The 18,583-nt window shown below is 54.6% G+C and overlaps 1 protein-coding gene across 9 annotated transcripts in view; it reads right to left on the bottom strand.

The window, feature by feature from the left end:
• Nucleotides 1–297: 297 nt before the first annotated feature.
• PLEKHA7 (pleckstrin homology domain containing A7) overlaps nt 298–18,583 on the bottom strand; it is a 209,791-nt gene continuing 191,505 nt past the window's right edge. For 5 of the 9 annotated variants that reach the window (XM_067749749.1, XM_067749753.1, XM_067749756.1 and 2 more), the window contains 11 exons: nt 18,042–18,150; nt 17,647–17,873; nt 13,648–13,836; nt 13,438–13,555; nt 11,519–11,622; nt 10,767–10,967; nt 7,790–7,948; nt 5,466–5,599; nt 4,515–4,657; nt 2,960–3,070; nt 298–1,067 (listed from right to left, as the gene is read on the bottom strand). In XM_067749749.1, the coding sequence (XP_067605850.1) occupies nt 2,970–3,070; nt 4,515–4,657; nt 5,466–5,599; nt 7,790–7,948; nt 10,767–10,967; nt 11,519–11,622; nt 13,438–13,555; nt 13,648–13,836; nt 17,647–17,873; nt 18,042–18,150 (1,485 nt within the window). In that variant the 3' untranslated portion in view covers nt 298–1,067; nt 2,960–2,969. The remainder of the gene's footprint in view (nt 1,068–2,959; nt 3,071–4,514; nt 4,658–5,465; nt 5,600–7,789; nt 7,949–10,766; nt 10,968–11,518; nt 11,623–13,437; nt 13,556–13,647; nt 13,837–17,646; nt 17,874–18,041; nt 18,151–18,583) is intronic. The other 4 variants (XM_067749751.1, XM_067749755.1, XM_067749750.1 and 1 more) reach the window with 3 other exon arrangements.

Here is an 18,583-nt window from a genome sequence, read left to right as displayed (position 1 = left end):
CATTTTCCGAATGCAGAATATCATGACTTACATAAAGGGCCACAAACACTGCGCCTGGCTTAACAGCGCCCTCCCCGTTTTAGGCTGGAAGTCAAGTCATAGTCCTGTCATCATGGCCCTGCTGGCCATGAGGGAGGGCAGGGGCCCGCTGCCTGCCCACCTGCCACCTGACCCAAGTCCTGGGTAGGCTGACCTGTGTTCTCAGGGGCCAGCCGCAACGAGCCCGGGTTACCTATCACAGCCTAGTGCGGACTCGGGGAGCTGTAGGTAGATGCCACCCAGTGTGACGTTTATTGCTTATGATACAAATCAAAGGTGTTTCTTCTCACCTTTTCTGTATTTCAAAGTGTTTTTTTTTTTTTTTTTTTAATTACAGCGAACTGTTTTTGTATTTTTTGAAGAGCCCTTTGCTGAGAGAACCTCATGGGCAGGTTGGGAACCGAAGTTCTTGGACACACCTTTGGGCCTAAGCCAGACCCAAGGCCGAGGCTCCACGTGCCAGCTCGGTGGAGTTTCACCCTACAGAGCTGGTCATCAGGCCAGGTCAGGGTCAGCTGATCACTGCCCTGGACAACACACCAATGAGCCCAACACTGGAATCCACTGGAAGTACATCTCCAATCCAACCTCACCTGAGTTCAGCAGATGCTGGACTGGCCTCTGCTCACCCTGCCCTTCAGCTCCCACCCACACCCACCAGCCAAACGGTACCTGAATCTGTATGTGCAGCTCCAAAATCCTGCGCCCTCACCTTCTCAGCCACTCAGCCCTTGAGGTGAACATTGTAAAATATAGCCTGATTCTAAAATACAGAGTCAGTGTTTTACAGTGAGTATTAAAAGTGCCTTTGTCACATGCAAAAAGGAGTCTGAACTAAAACAAGCGTGGGTGTTAGGCCCTAGCCCTGTGGTGAATGCCCCACAGCTGGTGGTGCTCTGTCCTCCAGCCTGAACCCCGGCTCAGCTGGAAGGGGAAGAAGGATCAATCTTCTCGGAGGAAACTGGTTCCACTGGCCCCTGGCTCCAGACTTCTCTGCACGCTGGATCACGGGTCAGTCACTGCCTGGGCTGGCAAAAAGCACAGGAGACAATGAGAGGCTGGCAGGACCCCAGCCCACGTCTGGGGAGCAGGCGGTGGGCATGTCTGTGCACACGTGACAGGGAATGGCAGGCTGACAAGACAGAGAACAGCAGAGCAGGGGGCTGGGGCAATGCGGCCGCTGCTGGGGGACCCTCGGCTTCGAGGACTAACGGGCATCCCACCTTTCCTCCACCCTCACCACTTCTAGGAAGTTTGCCAGACACATGCTGGCCCCTAGACTGGGTCCCTGCTCTGATAGGGCAGAAGGCCTGAGCAAAGAGGACTCTGGGGTCCAGTTCTGGCCCTGCCCTTCATTTGCTGAGGGACTCTGGGTAACTCTCTCAGCCTTCATGGGCCTCGTTTTCTTAATCTAAAAACAGGGTGACTGTACCAATCTCCTAATGAGGGTGCCGGAAGGGTACAAGGAAATGTGTGTGTGCTCTGAAAAGAGCATTAGAGGCCTATCTCATGACCACAGGGGCACTAAAAGCAGAGAGGAACAGAGCCTCTCTTCTGCCTCTCTGTGGCCTGGGGTGGTGTCACCACACTCGGATCTCCAGGAGAAAACCATACACCATCCCGTGGCCCCAGAAGACCCTGCAGCCTTTACAAAAGACCTGGCTGGAGCTTTCCCTGGGGTTCCTCAGTCACGAGGTCCCTACTTCACACCTCCCGAGAGCCTGGCCCAACAGGCCGACTTCCTCCTGCCACCCTCAGGACAGCGAAGCGCCCAGGCGGGTGGACACTTGCCCAAGACCATGCCTCCGTCCCAACCACACACCGCCATCCCTCACTGCACTCCCTTCTCCAAACATCTAGAGCCCCCGGGGGTGGCCCAGGTGGGCCAATGGAGGTGGCCCAGGTGGGCCCAGGGTGGCGATGGAGAACAGAGGCTCTGAACTCGCACAGAAGGGGTTCGAGCCCTGGCTCTGACACAGCCGCAACTCCTTGGGCAAGCCCCTCAGGGTCTCTGAGCTGCGCTTCCTCATCTGTAAAACGGGGTGAATATCTCCACTGGGTTGCTGTCAAAGGAGACGATCAGCACAATGCCTGGCACGGAGCAGGTGCTCAGCCACGTTAACCGTGTGCACAGAGGGATGCGAGGGGAAGCCCTACACGGTCGTACGAAGTGGAACATCAGGGAGAGGCTGCGGAGACTCCTGATCCGCCCTCCCCGTCCAGGTGAGGCAACAGCCAAGAACTCAGAACAACAGCCTGGACTTGGCCCCGGCCTCCCGACTCCTGGTCCAGCGCTCCCTCCCTACTCCCACGCTGCCTCCTCTCACCAGTAAATGCCCACATGGGGAGGACTCAGAAGGGGTGGTGCTGGAATGTTCTGCAGGAGTGAGGGCCATCGCCCCGGGCAGCCTCCTCCTGAAGCTTCCCTTGTGACTGGAATGAGCCCCCACCCCTCACAGGGCCCGTGTCCTCATCTGCAAAACTGGTTTTTCTAGGCTTCCGGTTCTTCAATTTCTTTGGTCAAAGCCCTGACGGGGAGAGGCCATGATCTAATTCGTCCTTCCCAGCCACCGCCCCTCCTTCCCAAGCTGGCCGTCTGGCCTGCCCTGGTCCTCTGGGGCACTGGGCCGCCTGCAGGAAGGACAGCGGGGCGGGAAGGGGCACAGCTCTGCCTCCTGAGATTTCAGGGAGCCAGGGGGCTTGGATCACACAGTCTCTACTGTATCGGAGCCGCTGAACATTGAGTTCCTAAAAATCATCAGCCCCCAACCTGCCTACCGGTCCAGGAGGGGTCTCCCCAGCAGCCGCTTTGCCCACGGAAGGAAGCGTCAGCAGGTGGCACTGCAATCATCTCAGCAGCAGAGGGGAGGGGACATGCTCAGCGCCAGGTGAGGGGCCACACCAGGAGGGGGGCTCTTACTTGGAAGGTGTTAGACAAAGGTGTAGTGGAGTCCGTTGTTTAAGGGGGGGTAAGGTGGCACCGTCCTGGAGGACAGGGGGGCTTTAGGCGGGAGGAGGGCCAGATGCTGCGCTAGACGGGCAGACAGGAATTAAGTGGCGCGTTAGGTTCCTCGTCTGCTCCTGCAGCACCAGACGCCCTGAGCGGCAGGGCCGGGGTGCCGTGGGCCCCGCTGCCCACCACTAACGGCCTGGGCTTGCGGGGGCATATCCATGGGGCCTGGCGGGGGTCTGGCCTGCAGTTCCCAGAAATGTCTCTGAGCTGGAGAGAGGGAGCAAGAGTGAGCAAAGGCTGCAGCAAAGGTGGCCACTGAGCAGGGACGTGACTGCGGGTGTCAGGTCTGGGGCACGCTCGCCTGCTGGTGGTTAAGGAAGCCGAGGACAGTAGGTCCACATAGGTAGAGCAAGCACAGGCCAGAGAGGAGGGCACTTTATGGCAGGTAAGGTGCCCCTGCTAGAGCCCTGGACACGGGAAGGAATTCAAAATCGCCACGATGGGCTCAGGGAGCCCCAGGATCATTACGAGGAGGGGCCCGGGAACGCCGTCTGCTGTCTCCCCAAGGGAGACCCCCTGTCAGCCCACGCACATGTCCTCAGGGGAGTCAGAACAGCAGGGACTTAAGCGACTCTGTACGGGATCCGAGCTGGGAGACAGAGAACAGGCTGGCCCTTGTCCTCGGTCATACCCATGGTTCTGCTTCCCAGGGCCAGCCACTTCAAGGTCCAGCAGGCCCCACCCGTGGTCACTTCTAGACCCTTTGGCCAGGGCTGGAGGGCTGGTGGGGACTGTGACCCCACTTCAGGCTCTATGACCACCCCTCTCACACCTGGCCAAGGGCACCACCTAGACATGCAGTGGCAGCTGCATCTGGGGAGAAACAGCACTAGGTGAACTGTGAGAGCTCACACGGGGGGGCACACGTGGGTGGGGAGAGGAGCCAGGAGTCTCCTTCCTGGCGCGCGCGCGCGCACACACACACACGCCCTCCCATCCCGTGGTGCTATTTTTTTCCCACTGGACAGCGAAGTCCCACTTCCCAAGTCCTGCTTTCTGGCACAGGCCACTCTGATAGGTGAACAGTGACTTTGATTTGGGAACCAAAGCATGGACCCCAGGGAGGGTTAGAGGGGCCCCATTCTGCCTTGTCCCGGCAAGAAATCCAAGCACCAAAAGGCTTTCCTGCCCCTTCTTCGTGAGGCCAGAAACCTTAGCCTTGACCCCTTAGCTCAGGAGAACAGGAAAAACCTGTTCTCAACCCACAACCTCAGAGAAAGCGGAATAGCAGTACCACTCCGAAGATTTAAGAATGAGCTATACACCCTCTCCCGGGACACCCCTGAGCCCCAGTCCCCCTCGCAAGCCCTGCAGTGCGCCTGGGACAGGGGAACATACCACTGTCCCTCATCTAGCGAGCCTGACGCCTGCTTTTCCACTGACCCCGACAGGCCATGCCAGGCCCTGAGCCCAAGGAGCAGGGGGTGTGGCCCAGCCTCAGAGGCTGTCCCCAGGGCCTCACCTGCCACCTGCTTGCTGCGCTGGGAGGCCTCTGAGGCCAGGGCGTAGGAGATGTTGATGATGCGCTCCTGCGCCTGCAGCTGCGAGTCCAGGTCGGCCACGCCATCCCGGTCCTGGCCAGACACCGGCTGCAGGTTGCACATGCTGTGGGAGAGCCAGAAAGCAAGCTGTGGGCCTCGCCACCCCCAGGCACCTGCCTCAGGAGAGCAGAGTCTCCCTGGCCGGAGGATCTCACCCTTTTGGGGGCATCAGATAAAAATGGTGCACCTTCTCTCCAGACAAAGGTGCACATGCTTCTCCCCAAACACCTAGTCACAGCTTTGTTCCTCCTTTGGTGGATCACAGACCTCAAGATAAGAGTTCCAGCTCTAAGCTCCGATTAAATCCAGACGGGAAAAGGCTAACCGCTCTCTGAAAGGGAGACCCTCAAATACCCAGTTTACGTTTCTGAGGCTACCATCCTGGCCTCCAGGGATGTGGGCAAGGCCTCTGGCACCTCAGGACAAGGCTGGGCCCCTGGCTGTGGTCTGGGGGTCTGTGTGAGGGAACAATGGCCCTAAGGCTGGGAGGGCCGTCCTTGGGGCCTATCTCCAACTGTGTCCACTTCACCACCACACTTGGCTCCACTCCCCACGCTTGCCAGGGCCACGGGACCCAGATTTGGGGCCAAGGGCCTAGGAGGGCCCTCTGAGTGCTTTAGACCTCCCGGATGACCTGGGCAAGCTCCCTCGCTGATCTGCGGGTGACGTGCTGAGAGCCGGCCTGCTCCTTACCATGAGCAGCGCTGGTCTGAGACGGAGGCCTGGCAAGACACACTCCCCGGCCAGCCCAGCCCAGGGCCCGGCCTGGCATGACACACTCCCCGGCCAGCCCAGCCCGGGGCCCATTCAGCTGAGACACCCCTGGGGTCGGCCTAGCGGGTCGTCAGGACTCAGGCAGCAGGAGGGCTGACCTGGACCGGGTAAGGATGTTACGGATCTTCTCGGCCTTGCGGTACCGCGCCTGCAGCTCCTCCAGGCTGGGCGGGTCTTCAGGATCCAGCTCCACGTAACGCTCGGGGATGGAGACCTTCTCTGGTTTGGAGAGCTGAGGAAGGGTGGTGGGAGGCACAGATGTTGGGTTTGGGACCTGCTCCCCCCATCCTGTCCCCCGCCATGAGGCACGCGGAGGAGCCCGCAGACTTCAGTAACTTGCTAAGATCACAGTGGCAGTTCACTGTGCAGTCCCGATCTGAATCTGGGTCTGACTCCAAAGCCTGTGTTCTATCTACCGTACCAGGCAACCTCCTACAGGCCAAGGGAAGGGAGGGGGGAAGGCGAAATAACTAGACCAGTAAGCCCTGAGGATACAAATGATCACCCTAAAAGCTACCCTTGATGTGATCTGACCTCTCCAGCCACACTGACCCACCTCGGCCCCTGCTCTTTCCTCTGCCTGGGATTCTCCTTCCTTGGGCTCCATGGCCTCTTTCTCATCCTCCCAACCTCACCTCCAGAAAGCTTCCCTGACCCTCCTTCTCCCATCCACCCACCCCTGCCACTCCCTCCCATTTCCTGTTTGTTTCTCCACTGTCTAGAGCAGGGACTTGGTACTTAGCAGCCCTTCAGCAAACACTCCTTGGATGGGTGTCTGGGTGGCTGGGTGGAGGGATGAAAGAAAGTGATAGTGCTTTCTGCCCCTACAAAAGACCCAGACAGAAGGCAGCCACATTGAATCTACTGCTCTCAAGAGGAAAATGACCCCAGCTCCTCCCCTCACCAGTGTCTCACACAAACCCAACAGCAACCTCAGCTTGGTGAACCTTGACGTGGGCCAAGAGCGCTAAAGGCAACTTTTGCACACACCTCAGGGAATTTTTTTCTTCCTTGAACTACATTAAAATGGGGCTGATTGAAACTTCCAAAAACAAGCTAAATCCAATCCCAGGGCAAATCTGGACTTGAATTTAAGCCCATGCAGACCTTTCATTCTGGTGAAAGATGGCAAGAAATAAGCTCTTTTCTGTTATTTCCCATGAGGACAGATGCAGAGGAAGGAAGCAGATTACATTGTAGCAGGAGGGATTTAGGTTAGAGATAAGGAAGAACTTTTTCCCCTGGCTGGCAGGCCAATTAGGACACCGCAAAATGCACTTCCATTGCCAAGGCAGTGTGTAGAAGCTTCTTCTGTGGACCTGAGAAAGCACGGACCTTTGGCTGTTTCAGAGGTGCCAAAGGGAAAAGGTCTGAAGGCAGGGGACCAACCTCGTTAAACCCTGGAGCCCCTGCTGATCCCAGAACCCAGCCACTCCACAGGCGTCAGTTTGCCCCCATCCTGTCTGATCTATCCTTCATGTGGTGAGAGCATTTCGCCTCATGCAGTTTCAGGCCAGGCCAAGTCCTCATACAAATGTGTTTGGGATATCTGTGGGCCACTGTGCACTTCATTCAACAGAGCCGTCATTCAGCAAATATTTACAGAGCATCTACTGTGTGCCAGGCCTGGTGCTGGGTGCACAAAGGTGAACCAAACAGCCAAAGACACTGCTCTACAGAGCTTACAAATGGCACAACATAGGCCACAGGAGACCACCCTATGTCTTGAAGACCCTAAGTGTGTCACGCTCTGACTCCCTTTCTCTTCCCTTGGGTAAGAGACGGTCCTGACTGCAGTTACTTGCTTTTCTGGGCCTGCCCGGCCATGATGCGTTTGAGCCACCAGAGGGCGAAATAACCCAGACCAGACCTATCCAGGTCTCCTAGCCTCTGCCATGGCTGGATATTTCACCTGTGATTTCTAAACCTGCCCTGCCTTTTCCCCAAGTCTGACTGCCCAAATTGGCCTGACTGGCCAGATGCAAGACCAACCCTGGTTGGTCCCCCTGGTTTTCCAGGGAACATATGCTAACAGTAACAACTACCTCATCACCTGCCTACCATGTGCCAGGCCCTGTGCTCACAGCTTTCTGATCATTGCTAATTGTTCGGGCAATGTGCTGAGTCACTTAACCCTCCCCACAACCCACATTACTGCTGAGGAAACTGAGGCACAGAGAAGTTAAATGACTTGCCACAAATTACAAAGAGAGACAGCTCTGAACCTGCATCAAAATGTCTGGTCTCCTCTTACTACCTCCAGGTGCTGTCCATCCATCCTCCTGCGCCACACTGAGACGGAGCCTGTCCTTATTCAGGGCAACAACCCCCCCCCCGCTCCATGCCCCTGGGAGGGTTGGTCAGGCTGGCATCTGAAGGCTGGGCCTCCTGGGGGCAGCGTGAAGGAAGCCCCTGCCCTCACCTCTCTGCTGATGTCCACGTCATAGTCTTGTGGTTCCAGGTCCAACTCAGTGACAGGCATAGCCTGCACCTTCAGCCAGCCATTCTCCTCCTTGTCCTTTCTGTCCCCTGGTACGGCCCGTTCCAGCAGCTGCAGGTCAAAGTCCTGCTCGCGCTTCCACTGGTAACAGAACAAGAGGGTGAAATGTAGTCACTTCCTGGCTATCCCTTTTGGGTAGGTCTTGCAGGCACTGGGGCCCTTGGGAAGATGGGCCTGTGACTCATTAGCGAAAAGCTGTGTGACCATGGACCTCAACCTCATCTCTAAAACAAGGCAGCAGCAATCCTGTGACACGGATGGTCTCTGCTGTGTTCTGAAACTCTGGGACAGAGAGAACAAGGCCTCTGCCCCTTTGATACAGCCGGACTCCAGACTGCTGATTTCTCTCTGATATGGGCCCCAAAGTGTCCAAACCTCCCGGGCACGGGTCTAAGATCCACGACTTCAGACTCACAAGGGTCCCCAGGGATACAGGAGGCTCCCAGGTCCAAGAAGGTGACCCTAAAACAGAAGCTGGGACAGAGCTCAAGAGAAGAGGTTTGCCGCTTCTGTTGCATGACAGATCACGGAAGCCCTTCTGGTTCGGGAGCCATATGTTGTTCCAGCTCAGAAACAATGGGCGAAACAAACCCTCTGAGGCCCTGGTAAGCGAGTGGAATAGCCAAGAGCCTCTCTAGTGGGCAGTCCCAGCAGGACACAGTTAAGGGTGGGGAATAATGCCCCCACGGTGGGACTGGGGAGGTGCAAGAGAAGCAGCTTGCGGCCAGGGAGGCCGATAAGCTGCTGCGTATCAGCAGCTATTTGGGGCAGATGTTTTAAGTTAGAAAAACCAAACACGTGTAAAATTTAAATGCTAAATCAAATGCAACAATTCCAACTCTGTAACAAGCAGGCTTCACAGAGGGAAACTCTAACCCAGCCACTTTAAGATCCCAGCACCACGGTTTGGCTCCGCCGCGGCCTTCCTAATCACCTGTGGCCTGCATCCCCACAGGCCTCGACGCTGAGCAGGTTGTTGAGAGGAGGGAACGGGCCCAAAGCCTCCCTTTTCTTGAGCAGAAGCCAAGCAGACGCTTCTCCATCCCAGGTTGCCTTCTCCTTCCCACCCCACCCGCCTCACAGAGCCCCAAGTGGTCACCGTTGTCTTTAATGCCCCCTCAAGCCCGCACTCACCCAGGCCCCAAACCCACGGCCATAGCACAACATTTCACCCATTCGTGCACAAGCTCTCCATACTGACTCTACGTCAACGTAATCGCTTTTAGGTGATGGTTTCCAATTAAAGTGTAAAAGGATTAGGCATTTGAAGATTCAGGGATGAAAAATTAATTTCATGATTCACAAAGAAAACACACATTTTCTTACACGCTCACCAGTGCCCCAAAGAGAGACAAGACCTCACATAAACCCAGCCTGATTGTTTCCACAAACAGAAAAAGTTCACTGGACTCTACAATGTATCCTGGGGAAGAACCACGCCAATCCATTATCATTAAGCAACACGTTTATTGGCGCTGAGGCAGAGACTTACACAAGTCTTTTTTCTTAAAAAGAAAAATTACAAGGTATTCAAGTTACGATTTTTAGATCATTTTTCTACATTTGAGACATCAGGTTGTGAAAAGTCAGTCTTACCTCATATGACACTTACTTATAAAGTTTAAAAGCTACTGGCTTTGCAGCTTTTCAGGATATGAGTATCCTGGGTCTTACCCCTTTGGTGTCTGAGCTAACAGCTGCAGAGAGGCCCTCTGAATACAGATCATAATGTATCTTGCTACCCGTTCAAGTTATTAAATACTAGAAACACAAAAAGTTTTCCGTAAGAAATTGTGCCGATGGGGCCGGAGGAATTAAAACTGAACCACCGCAGACTTGGCAGAATTTATTCCAACATGCAATCTCTGAAGTCTGTGTCTACTGTCCAGATGTGAGGCGTGGACTTTGATAAATTCATCATGCCCAGACCTCTGACAATGACCACGGCCCTCAGGCAGTGGGGCTGGCTCAAACTTGTGGGGCAGCTTTTGGGATAAGGGAATTATGAGTCAGTAAGCCTGCATAAAGGGGGCGGCAGAAAGGTGAGTCACACATGGGAGTGCTCACTAGGCTACGGAGAGAAGAGCTGCTATTATAAGCCTGGTAACAAGAGCACAGGCCAGTTAGAGAATGGTTGATGCAAATTAGAAGCGTCTGTAGACACAATCAGGCAGGATTAGAGAGGCAACGAGCGGTAACGCTAAAAGCAAAAGAGCTTGTGCAATGAATTAGGGGAAGAGCAGTCAGGCTAGAGGTCTAGGGAAACATTTGATTTCAAACAACAGGGAAAAGTCAAACGGAATGTTTCCAAAAGGGACCTAAGGCGACTGTGGGTAGGGTGCAGTGCCTGGAAGCACCACCAGGGGGCAGCAGACGCCCCGGCTCTCCTGAGGCATGGGGAGGCCCGTCAGCACCGTGGTGGTGGGAGAGCCCCAGTCCTCAGAGGTGAGGGCCACCACCCTCTGCTCAGCTGCCCCACAAGGCACCCGCTTGGAGGTCTGGGAGGCTGGTTGGCTTGCACTCCTCCTCCTCAAATCATAGCACCACCTTTCTCCTCCACTCCTCGAACCCTGTACTTCCCAAGTCCTTGGTTCAGCTGAGAGACTCCAAATGCTTACAAAGGCCTCCCTCAAGCTCGACTGCAGAACTGACTGTGGACGTTCTCTCTGGCTCCTGGGCTCCTGCAGTGACATCCTCGTTCCTGCTCTAGTTCCGGGGCGCCCTCTGACCAAGTCACACATGCGTCCCGGCTTGTGGACACACAGCCCGTGGGGGTGTTCTCTGAGCCATCCAGGTCGACAGCCCACTCCCTCGGCGCTGAGAAGTGCTTGTGTCTGGGGGACTCGGGGAAGCTCTGCTCCCTGTCCCAGCCCCGCCTGCCTGGACCCTCCTAACATACTGAGCCGAGATCTCCAGGGAGTGGTTGGCCGAGGTAGCGGGACGAGGGCAGACCCGTCCTCTCTCCTTGGCTCAGCGTCCTCTTGCGCTCCCGGACCAGCGCCTTCTGGTGCCGCTTCATGCGCTCGAGCTGCTCCTCCGCGCTCATCTTGCCCCGCTGGTGGTCCCCTGAGTACAGGCGCTCCAAGGCACTCCTGGGTCTCTGAGGGGCAGGAGGGACAGACAGGGCAGCTGGGCTGGGAACACAGAGGGCAGCCGCCCTGCCGGCTTCACCCCCGTCTTTCTTTCTCTCTGTCTCTGTCTCTCTCTCTCTCTCTCTCTCACACACACACACACACACACACACTCCAGTTGGGCTCCTCCTGGCCACTGAGAAGCACCTCCTCTAAGCACACTCGTGGACATGATACCGCTGGCCCTCACGGGCTCTCTGGGCAGCACCCAATTCTGCAGATGCAGACACTGAGGCCCAGGCCTGTCCAGTTGAGCAGAAGCACATCATGGGCCACAACTCAGGGTGTGACTCACTGGGCGAGACTGGGGAGAAAGGTGGGAGCCCCTTGGGAAATGGGGAGGGCAGTGTGATGCCCTTCTTGGTGGGCAGTGGTGAAGGCATCATGAGCACATGGTGACAGGGAATCTGAGCTCTGGAGGGGTCACCTGACAGAATCCCAGTTACCGTCTACCTCAGAGCCCTTCCCTCTGTGCGTGAGGGAGCAGTGAGCCCCTCAGGAACTTCTCAAGGCCACTCACAGGGTAGGTCACCTTGCTGCTTTCGGCATCTAGACCCCTCCGAAGCGTGACGTAGGGAGCAATGGTGGACGACTGCTGGAGCCTTGACGTGGACCCCGAGAGCCCTTAGTGAGGAAAGAGAAATGCAAGTGGATTTGTGGTGAGGAGGACAGGCCACCAGCCCCTTCCTGATCAACTCTCACTCCCGTGAGGGGACCACGAGGACCCAGCCAACAACCCACGCTTCTTCCTCCCCAGGGCCCGGAAGAGCAAGGCCCCAGGTAGGGAATGAGGGGCCAGCCCATGGGTGCCCTCTGTCCCCTAAGGAAGATCTGGGGACTACCCTCGTCTTCCCTCACATGCAGAAGACCTGGGCTGCTTGGCAGGAGGAAAGGATGGAGGGCGAGGAATGCCCTGCCTCACTTCCTGCTGATGAACTCCTATGCATACTGTGTGACCCAACTTGGATGCCTGCCTGTGAGAAGCCTTTTCAAATGCTCCAGGCAGAATCAGTTATTCCCTGTATTCTTCAGTATATTCACCGGTTACTGCACTGACCACAGTGTCAACACGCCTGTCTACAAATTCAACAATGCCTGGTTGACTGAATAAATGAAGAGGGGAAAGAAGACGGCAGCAAGCATTTACTGAGTACCTACTCTATAACAGGCAGGCATCGTGACAGGCATTTCATATAGATTTTGTCCCGCTGGCCCTACAAAGTAGCATTACCTCACCACCGTGGGGGTACGCAACCTAAAGCTCAGAGAGGTGAAGCAACTTGTCCAAGGTCACACGGAGCCTCAGCCCGTGCTTTCTCCACTAGCAACATTCTTAGCAAGGCTGGTCCCTGACATCTGGAAACGGGCATCACACTGAGGACTCCACCAGCATTTAGCACGTAGGAAAAAGAATGATAAATGTCCTGCAATGCCCAGAGACTCCTGAGCGACAAAGAACTGTCCTGCCCACAGGCCACTAACACTGCCATTGATGAACACCTCTAGGCTGTAAAGAAAGAAGGGAAAAGGGTCCCCAGGCACAGTGCCAAGGGTTGCTGTGGCCCAACTCGGCAAAAGCCAGTCCCCTCCAGGACACAGCAAGCCTGCACAGCATGGTGGGCTGGGAGTCACATAACCCCATAGGAGCCCAAATCATGGCGTTGTGGCCTCCTGTTTCCACACCCTGTCAAGGGGGGAAAGCGCCTGACCTCCCACCAAATGAGGGAGTGTGGTCAACCTGCTCTGGGGTTCCAGATGGCCTCCTTTTAAAAGGATTTCAGAAAGAGGATCTGGCTATGGGGAAAAATAGGGCATGGGTGAGCCTAATGGCCTAAATCTGTTCCCACCCCCATCTCAAAGGGATAGGGGAGGAGAGTGAGAAGACCCAACTGAGGTGAAAGGTGTGTTTGTTTAAATAAAGGACTCATTGAGTCTTAGAGTGACACAGAAGAGGAGAAAAGTCTCTGGAAGGCATGGGATGGGATGGCCAAGCTGATGACAGTCACCCAACATCCCAGCCTGCAGGGTGGGATTCTGGCTCTATCACTTATTGGCTAATTGGCAAGTTGTTTCATTTCTCTGGGCCTTGGTTTTCTTATCTCTAAAATGGGGATAACAATAGTACTTCCCTCACGGGATTATCATGAATCTTAACTAAGTGAATATAATAAAGTGCTTAAAACAGCACTGGGCTTTATAGTAACTGCTATTATCATTGCTCCCGGGGGAAGATGTAATAAAAGAGGATGAGAATCAGGATGTGAGCCAGAGGCAAGACGGACAGGCCCTCCCTACAGCCCAGAGTCGGCTGACAGCTGCTACCCAGGCTGAGGCCCCACGCTGCAGGCAGAAGGGTGTGAGGACCGGGTAGGGCTGGGGAGCAGTGGTGTGGCAGTGGCGGGGACGCCCAGGAAGACTCCATGGAAAATCTCGCCTTACCTCTGCCTGGCAACGTCTGGTACCTGCTCTCAGAGCCCACGAGTCCCAGGGAGGGAGGGGCCATGTCCCCACTGAAGGTCGCCAGCTCAGGCTCACTGACGTATGACCGGAGTTCCACCTGTGGGCAGAGTCTGAGGCCGTCACACCTGCCCCGCCGCCGTCCCTCTCCCCACACACAGCGGGGCAACCCCAGGGGTCCCCCCTGCTCACCCTCGAGTCCCCGTTCACACACTGCCCCTGCTCCCGGTCTCGTTTCCTCTCGTCCGACTGCCGCTTGAGGCCCCTCACTGAAGTGTGCCGGATGATGGTGGCCTCCCTCGGTAGAGGTGGCACGGCCGGGGGCTGGTCCTCCGGGCTGTAGAGCTCAGGGAGCGGGGGCCTGGGAGGTGCCTCGTCTTCCTGCTCAGAAACAAAACCAGAACCAGTGCCCGGTGAGAGGATGCTCAGTGGCACCATCATCGTGGTGGCCCAAAGGGAAGGAGCAGGACACCTTGGGTCTGCAGGGAGTGACCACTTCAGCCCAAAGATGCCAACGTTTCCCCTGGTTGAGCTGTGAGGTCGGGAGACGTCTCTGCTCCAACCCCATCCTTCCCTTTGATTCACACATCTTCCATTTTTCAAAGTGTGATCTACACACAATGCAGAACTCAGGACACGGGTCCACGCTCTCATTCCACTGGCTCGGAGTGCACCAGCAGGGGAGGCAGGCTGGTAACTCTGTGTTTACCTGTATGTTTATGACAGCGCCCCACCACCGCCACCCCATCCCACCATGCTCAGACGGAGCCAGCCCGCGGTCCCTGCACCGTCTCTGGATCCTTCAGCAGGCTGGGGATCTGAGCAAGGACCATCTACATCCTCCTGCCCTTTCTATCAGAAATGCACATGGTTACAAAATATTTCCTCCTTCCCGACTCAGGCACAGAATAGGCAGTCAGGATGGGTGACTCACTGCCTTCTCCACAGCCCACTCCCTGGGCTGGGATGAATGTAACTATTTTCCTTGAACCCCCCTGTCCACAATGCTCTCCGAGGGCTGTGGCCTCTCTACAGACCGAGAGCCTGGCCCCTGACTGCCATGGACACCCACTCCTGGCACAAATGTCCATCCAGACTCCTTCCTCCTAACCACCCCCTTTCTTAGCCTCATTTTGCTTTGTTTTTCAGAGTTCACGAAAGGGTGCTGTAAGCTTGTTTTGCAAAAGTCTATCAGCACTCTTCTAAAGCAACACATTTCATTATTGTGTGAAGTTTAAGCTGCCGACCTAAGACACCCAGAGGCTCTCTGAGCATCAGTGGTTTCCAAACCCTGACAAGATCTTGGAATCACCAATTCCTAAAAAAGCCCCCCAGAAAGATAAACGCAAACCATTGATTGCCTTTGATTGAAGGGAATAGAATGTCTGAAGACACGGGGTGGAAGGGAGACGTTTTATTACATATTTTTTTATATCCTTTGACTTTGTACCCTTTCAGAGTATTGTTTAATAAAAAAAAGACATTAAATTTAAGAAAAGCCAAATAAAAATGAAAGAACTGGGCTTCCCTGGTGGCACAGTGGTTGAGGGTCCACCTGCTGATGCAGGGGACACGGGTTCGTGCCCCGGACTGGGAAGATCCCACATGCCGCGGAGAGGCTGGGCCCGTGAGCCATGGCCGCTGAGCTTGCGTGTCCGGAGCCCGTGCTCCAAAACGGGAGAGGCCACAGCAGTGAGAGGCCCGTGTACCACAAAAAAATAAAAAAATAAAAAAATAAAATAAAGAACTATAGCTACATGCAACAATATGGGTGAATCTCACAAACATATTGTTGAAAGGATGCAAGATATGAAAGAATAAACACAGTATTATATATGGGCAAAATAGAAGTGTTTTGGATGCAAATATAGGTAGTGAAACAAAACAAAAAAGCAAGGAAATTATCAAAAAAGTCAAGATAGTGGTTACCTCTGGGAGAAAGAGAAAGGGCCTACACTGGGAAGGGACCCCCAGGCCCAAGGGCTTCTGATTGCTGGCAAAGTCCTATTTCTTAGAGTCACAGACGTAGAGAACAAATGTAAGGATACCATGGGGGAAAGGGGTGGGGTGGGAGGAATTGGGAGACTGGGATCGACACATATACGTTATTGATACTATGCATAAAATAGACAACTGATGGGAACATGCTGTATAGCACAGGGAGCTCTACCTAATGCACTGTGGTAACCTAATGGGAGGGAAGTCCCAAAGGGAGGGGATATCTGTATGTATATGGCTGATTCATTTTGTTGTGCAGTGGAGGATAACCACACTGTAAAACAACCATCCTCCAATAAAAATTAATTTTTAAAAAAAAGTCCTATTTCTTGGTCTGAGTGTTGGTATGAAATGGGTAGTCTCTTTATTATTATTTACTAAATTATATATCCATGTTTTTTTGTTTGTTTGTTTTTTTCAGTACGCGGGCCTCTCACTGTTGTGGCCTCTCCTGTTGCGGAGCACAGGCTCCAGACACGCAGGCTCAGCGGCCATGGCTCACGGGCCCAGCCGCTCCGCGGCATGTGGGATCCTCCCGGACCGGGCTACGAACCCGTGTCCCCTGCATTGGCAGGCGGACTCTCAACCACTGCACCACCAGGGAAGCCCAATATCCATGTTTTATGTCAATTTCAGGATGGATATCATTGTTTCACAAAAATAAATATAAAACAAGCAACCAACAATAAAAATGGTAAAACTGGTGAACATATATACAACTAGAAGGAGGGGAGAGAAGACCCATCCACCTTGGGGACCCTGATGCTCAACCAAGTTGAAAAGCCCTGCTTCCAAGCCACAGCAACCAAGCTATGGAGAGGAGCCTCTGTCTTCATCTATTTCAAGCTGCTTGTTCTGCACAAGGGGAAACTGAGGATGCTCAGAGAGGGTATGGGCCTTGCCTGAAGACCCAGAGACAGACAAGGGCTGGAATCCAGGCAGTCCCGCTCACAGGCCTTTTTCCCTTTGCTCCTCGTCCCAGGGGGCAGGCATCTTGCATTATATTAGCACCTGTCTGTCCCAGCCATTCCTGCTATTTGTTTTGCTATTTTCTACCTCCTGTTTTGTGGCTGGTGCTCCATGACTCTTAGATCTGGGAGTGGGAAGGAAATCTCAAGATAAAGAAGTTCACAATGACCCTGGTTCCCTGCACCATTTCTTCCAGCTCTGGGCTCTAGACCATGGCTGGAAGCAGACGGTGAAGACCAGGTATAGGAACTCGTGTGAACTGTGCACTGATCTTGTCAGACGTCCTAAGCATACATGGTGCCCAGGCAAAGCTCCTTCAAGCCCTCATTGGCGAAAACCTAGAGGTCTTCATTCCAAGGTCCCCTCTGCTATAGCTTCCCTGTCACTCGGACCAGCCCCCTCATGTTTTCCAGCCAAGGCTGGCCTGCCCTGGGAACATGAGCTATCACAGTACTTGACCACATCTTTTATTTCCTTAGAGTCTTCTGTGCTCCCAGACTCAGCCAAAGGCATGGCCCCTCTATGCCAGGCAAGCCAAAGTGTTGGCCCAGGCAACCACACAGGCCACATACCTAACCTGAGGACCAGGGCTGCATGTCCAGTTACATGTCAGATGGCACAAAGAATGGTCAGGAGATGTGGATTGGATCCACTAACTAATATGGAGACCTCATGCAAATTTTAACACCTTGGGCCTCAGTTCTCTTATCTGTGGGATGGAGATGCTGACCTTCCTGTCTGTACTCCAGGAGGTTACTGTGAAGATCAAATGTATCCTCACCACCCAGCACGATCCTCAGCTGCAGGTGGAGATAAGGATACTCTTCTGCTAAGATGAGCTCACTGCCCAAACCGCAGGTTTGCACGGAGCCCTGCATGGGGCAGCCACACACTTCTCTGCACGATGCAGATCACAAATTCTACCCTACTCAGTGCAGTCACTGCCTCTTGCTAGGCTTCAGTTTTCCCAGCTGCAAAATGGGAGAGTGGGCTAGATCGCCTCTAAGGGCCCTTCCAGTTCTGGGAGACTAAGCACAACGGCAGGAGCCCCTACCTCTCCTTAACTGCTCATGGCTCAGGAACCCCTCAGGACTCTGGCTGGTCTGTCTCCCCAAGCTTCCCTAAAAGCTTCTCTCCCAAGAGAAGAGGACCTGAGGACAGACAAGGACAATTGTCTGCCAGAGAGGAAACGACAGCGCCCAGCTCCTGGTCATCAATACTCACAACTTTGGGCTTCGTCTTGGTTGGTGACTGAAGGGGAGACATCACCTTCCTCAGCTGGGGCAGGTGAGGTCGGTACGGCACGTAGGTTTGCAGCTGGGGGAAGAGTCGAACCTCCAGAGGGGTCCGCATGGGGCTGGTGGGAGGGCTGGGCAGCAGGGACGGCTTGCTCTCAGAAGAGGAGATTGAAGGCACAGGCGGGTAAGGAAACAAAGGCACTGTTTTCCTCTCTGAGGGGTGTGGAGAGAAGCAAAGGGTGCGATGAAACAAAGACCCTCTTCCTCAGAGGACAAGGGGAGTGACTTAGGCCACGAAGGCCCGACCTCCCCAGGGGCCATCCCCCAGGCTCCAGGCGCTGGCCTCCACCACCCCCACCCCCAGGAAGATGGCCCGCTCACCCGGATTTTTGACCGATTCCACCAGGATTCTGAAGTTCTCTTTATTTGCACTCAGGCCTGCAGTGACATCTTCGATCCTCCAGAGATCCTTCTGTATCTGCGATTTCTCCTGAGAAAGAGGAGGCAGTGGGTTCACTTCCTTCTTAGCTCCTCACCAGAAGTTTCTTCTTAGGACTTCTGCTGTCATTCAGACAGAGCCCCTCACCCTGGGGGGCAGTATACCCTTTGGAAACCCCACCAGGTCTACAGCCAAGCCTGCTTCATGGCTTCCTGGGCAAGTGCAGACGTGAAAGACGCCCAGGGTCCAGGGGAGAAGTTTCAGAGAAGCTCTCACAGTCTGCCTTTCCTGTTTCCACCTCACTTAAAAATAGACTCCCTTAAATACTGTATGATTCCACTTATATGAGGTTATCTAAAGTAGCCAAATTCAGAGACAGAAAAATAGAAGGGTGGTTGCCAGAGGCTGGGACGAGGGGGAACAGGGATTGTTTTGTTAATGGGTACAGAGCTCCACTTTTGGCTGGGGGGAGGGGGGAATGCAG

This window comes from Pseudorca crassidens, chromosome 9 (genome assembly GCF_039906515.1).
Source record: "Pseudorca crassidens isolate mPseCra1 chromosome 9, mPseCra1.hap1, whole genome shotgun sequence".
NCBI classification, from domain to species: domain Eukaryota; kingdom Metazoa; phylum Chordata; class Mammalia; order Artiodactyla; family Delphinidae; genus Pseudorca; species Pseudorca crassidens.
This window is presented reverse-complemented; position numbering and strand designations above follow the sequence as displayed.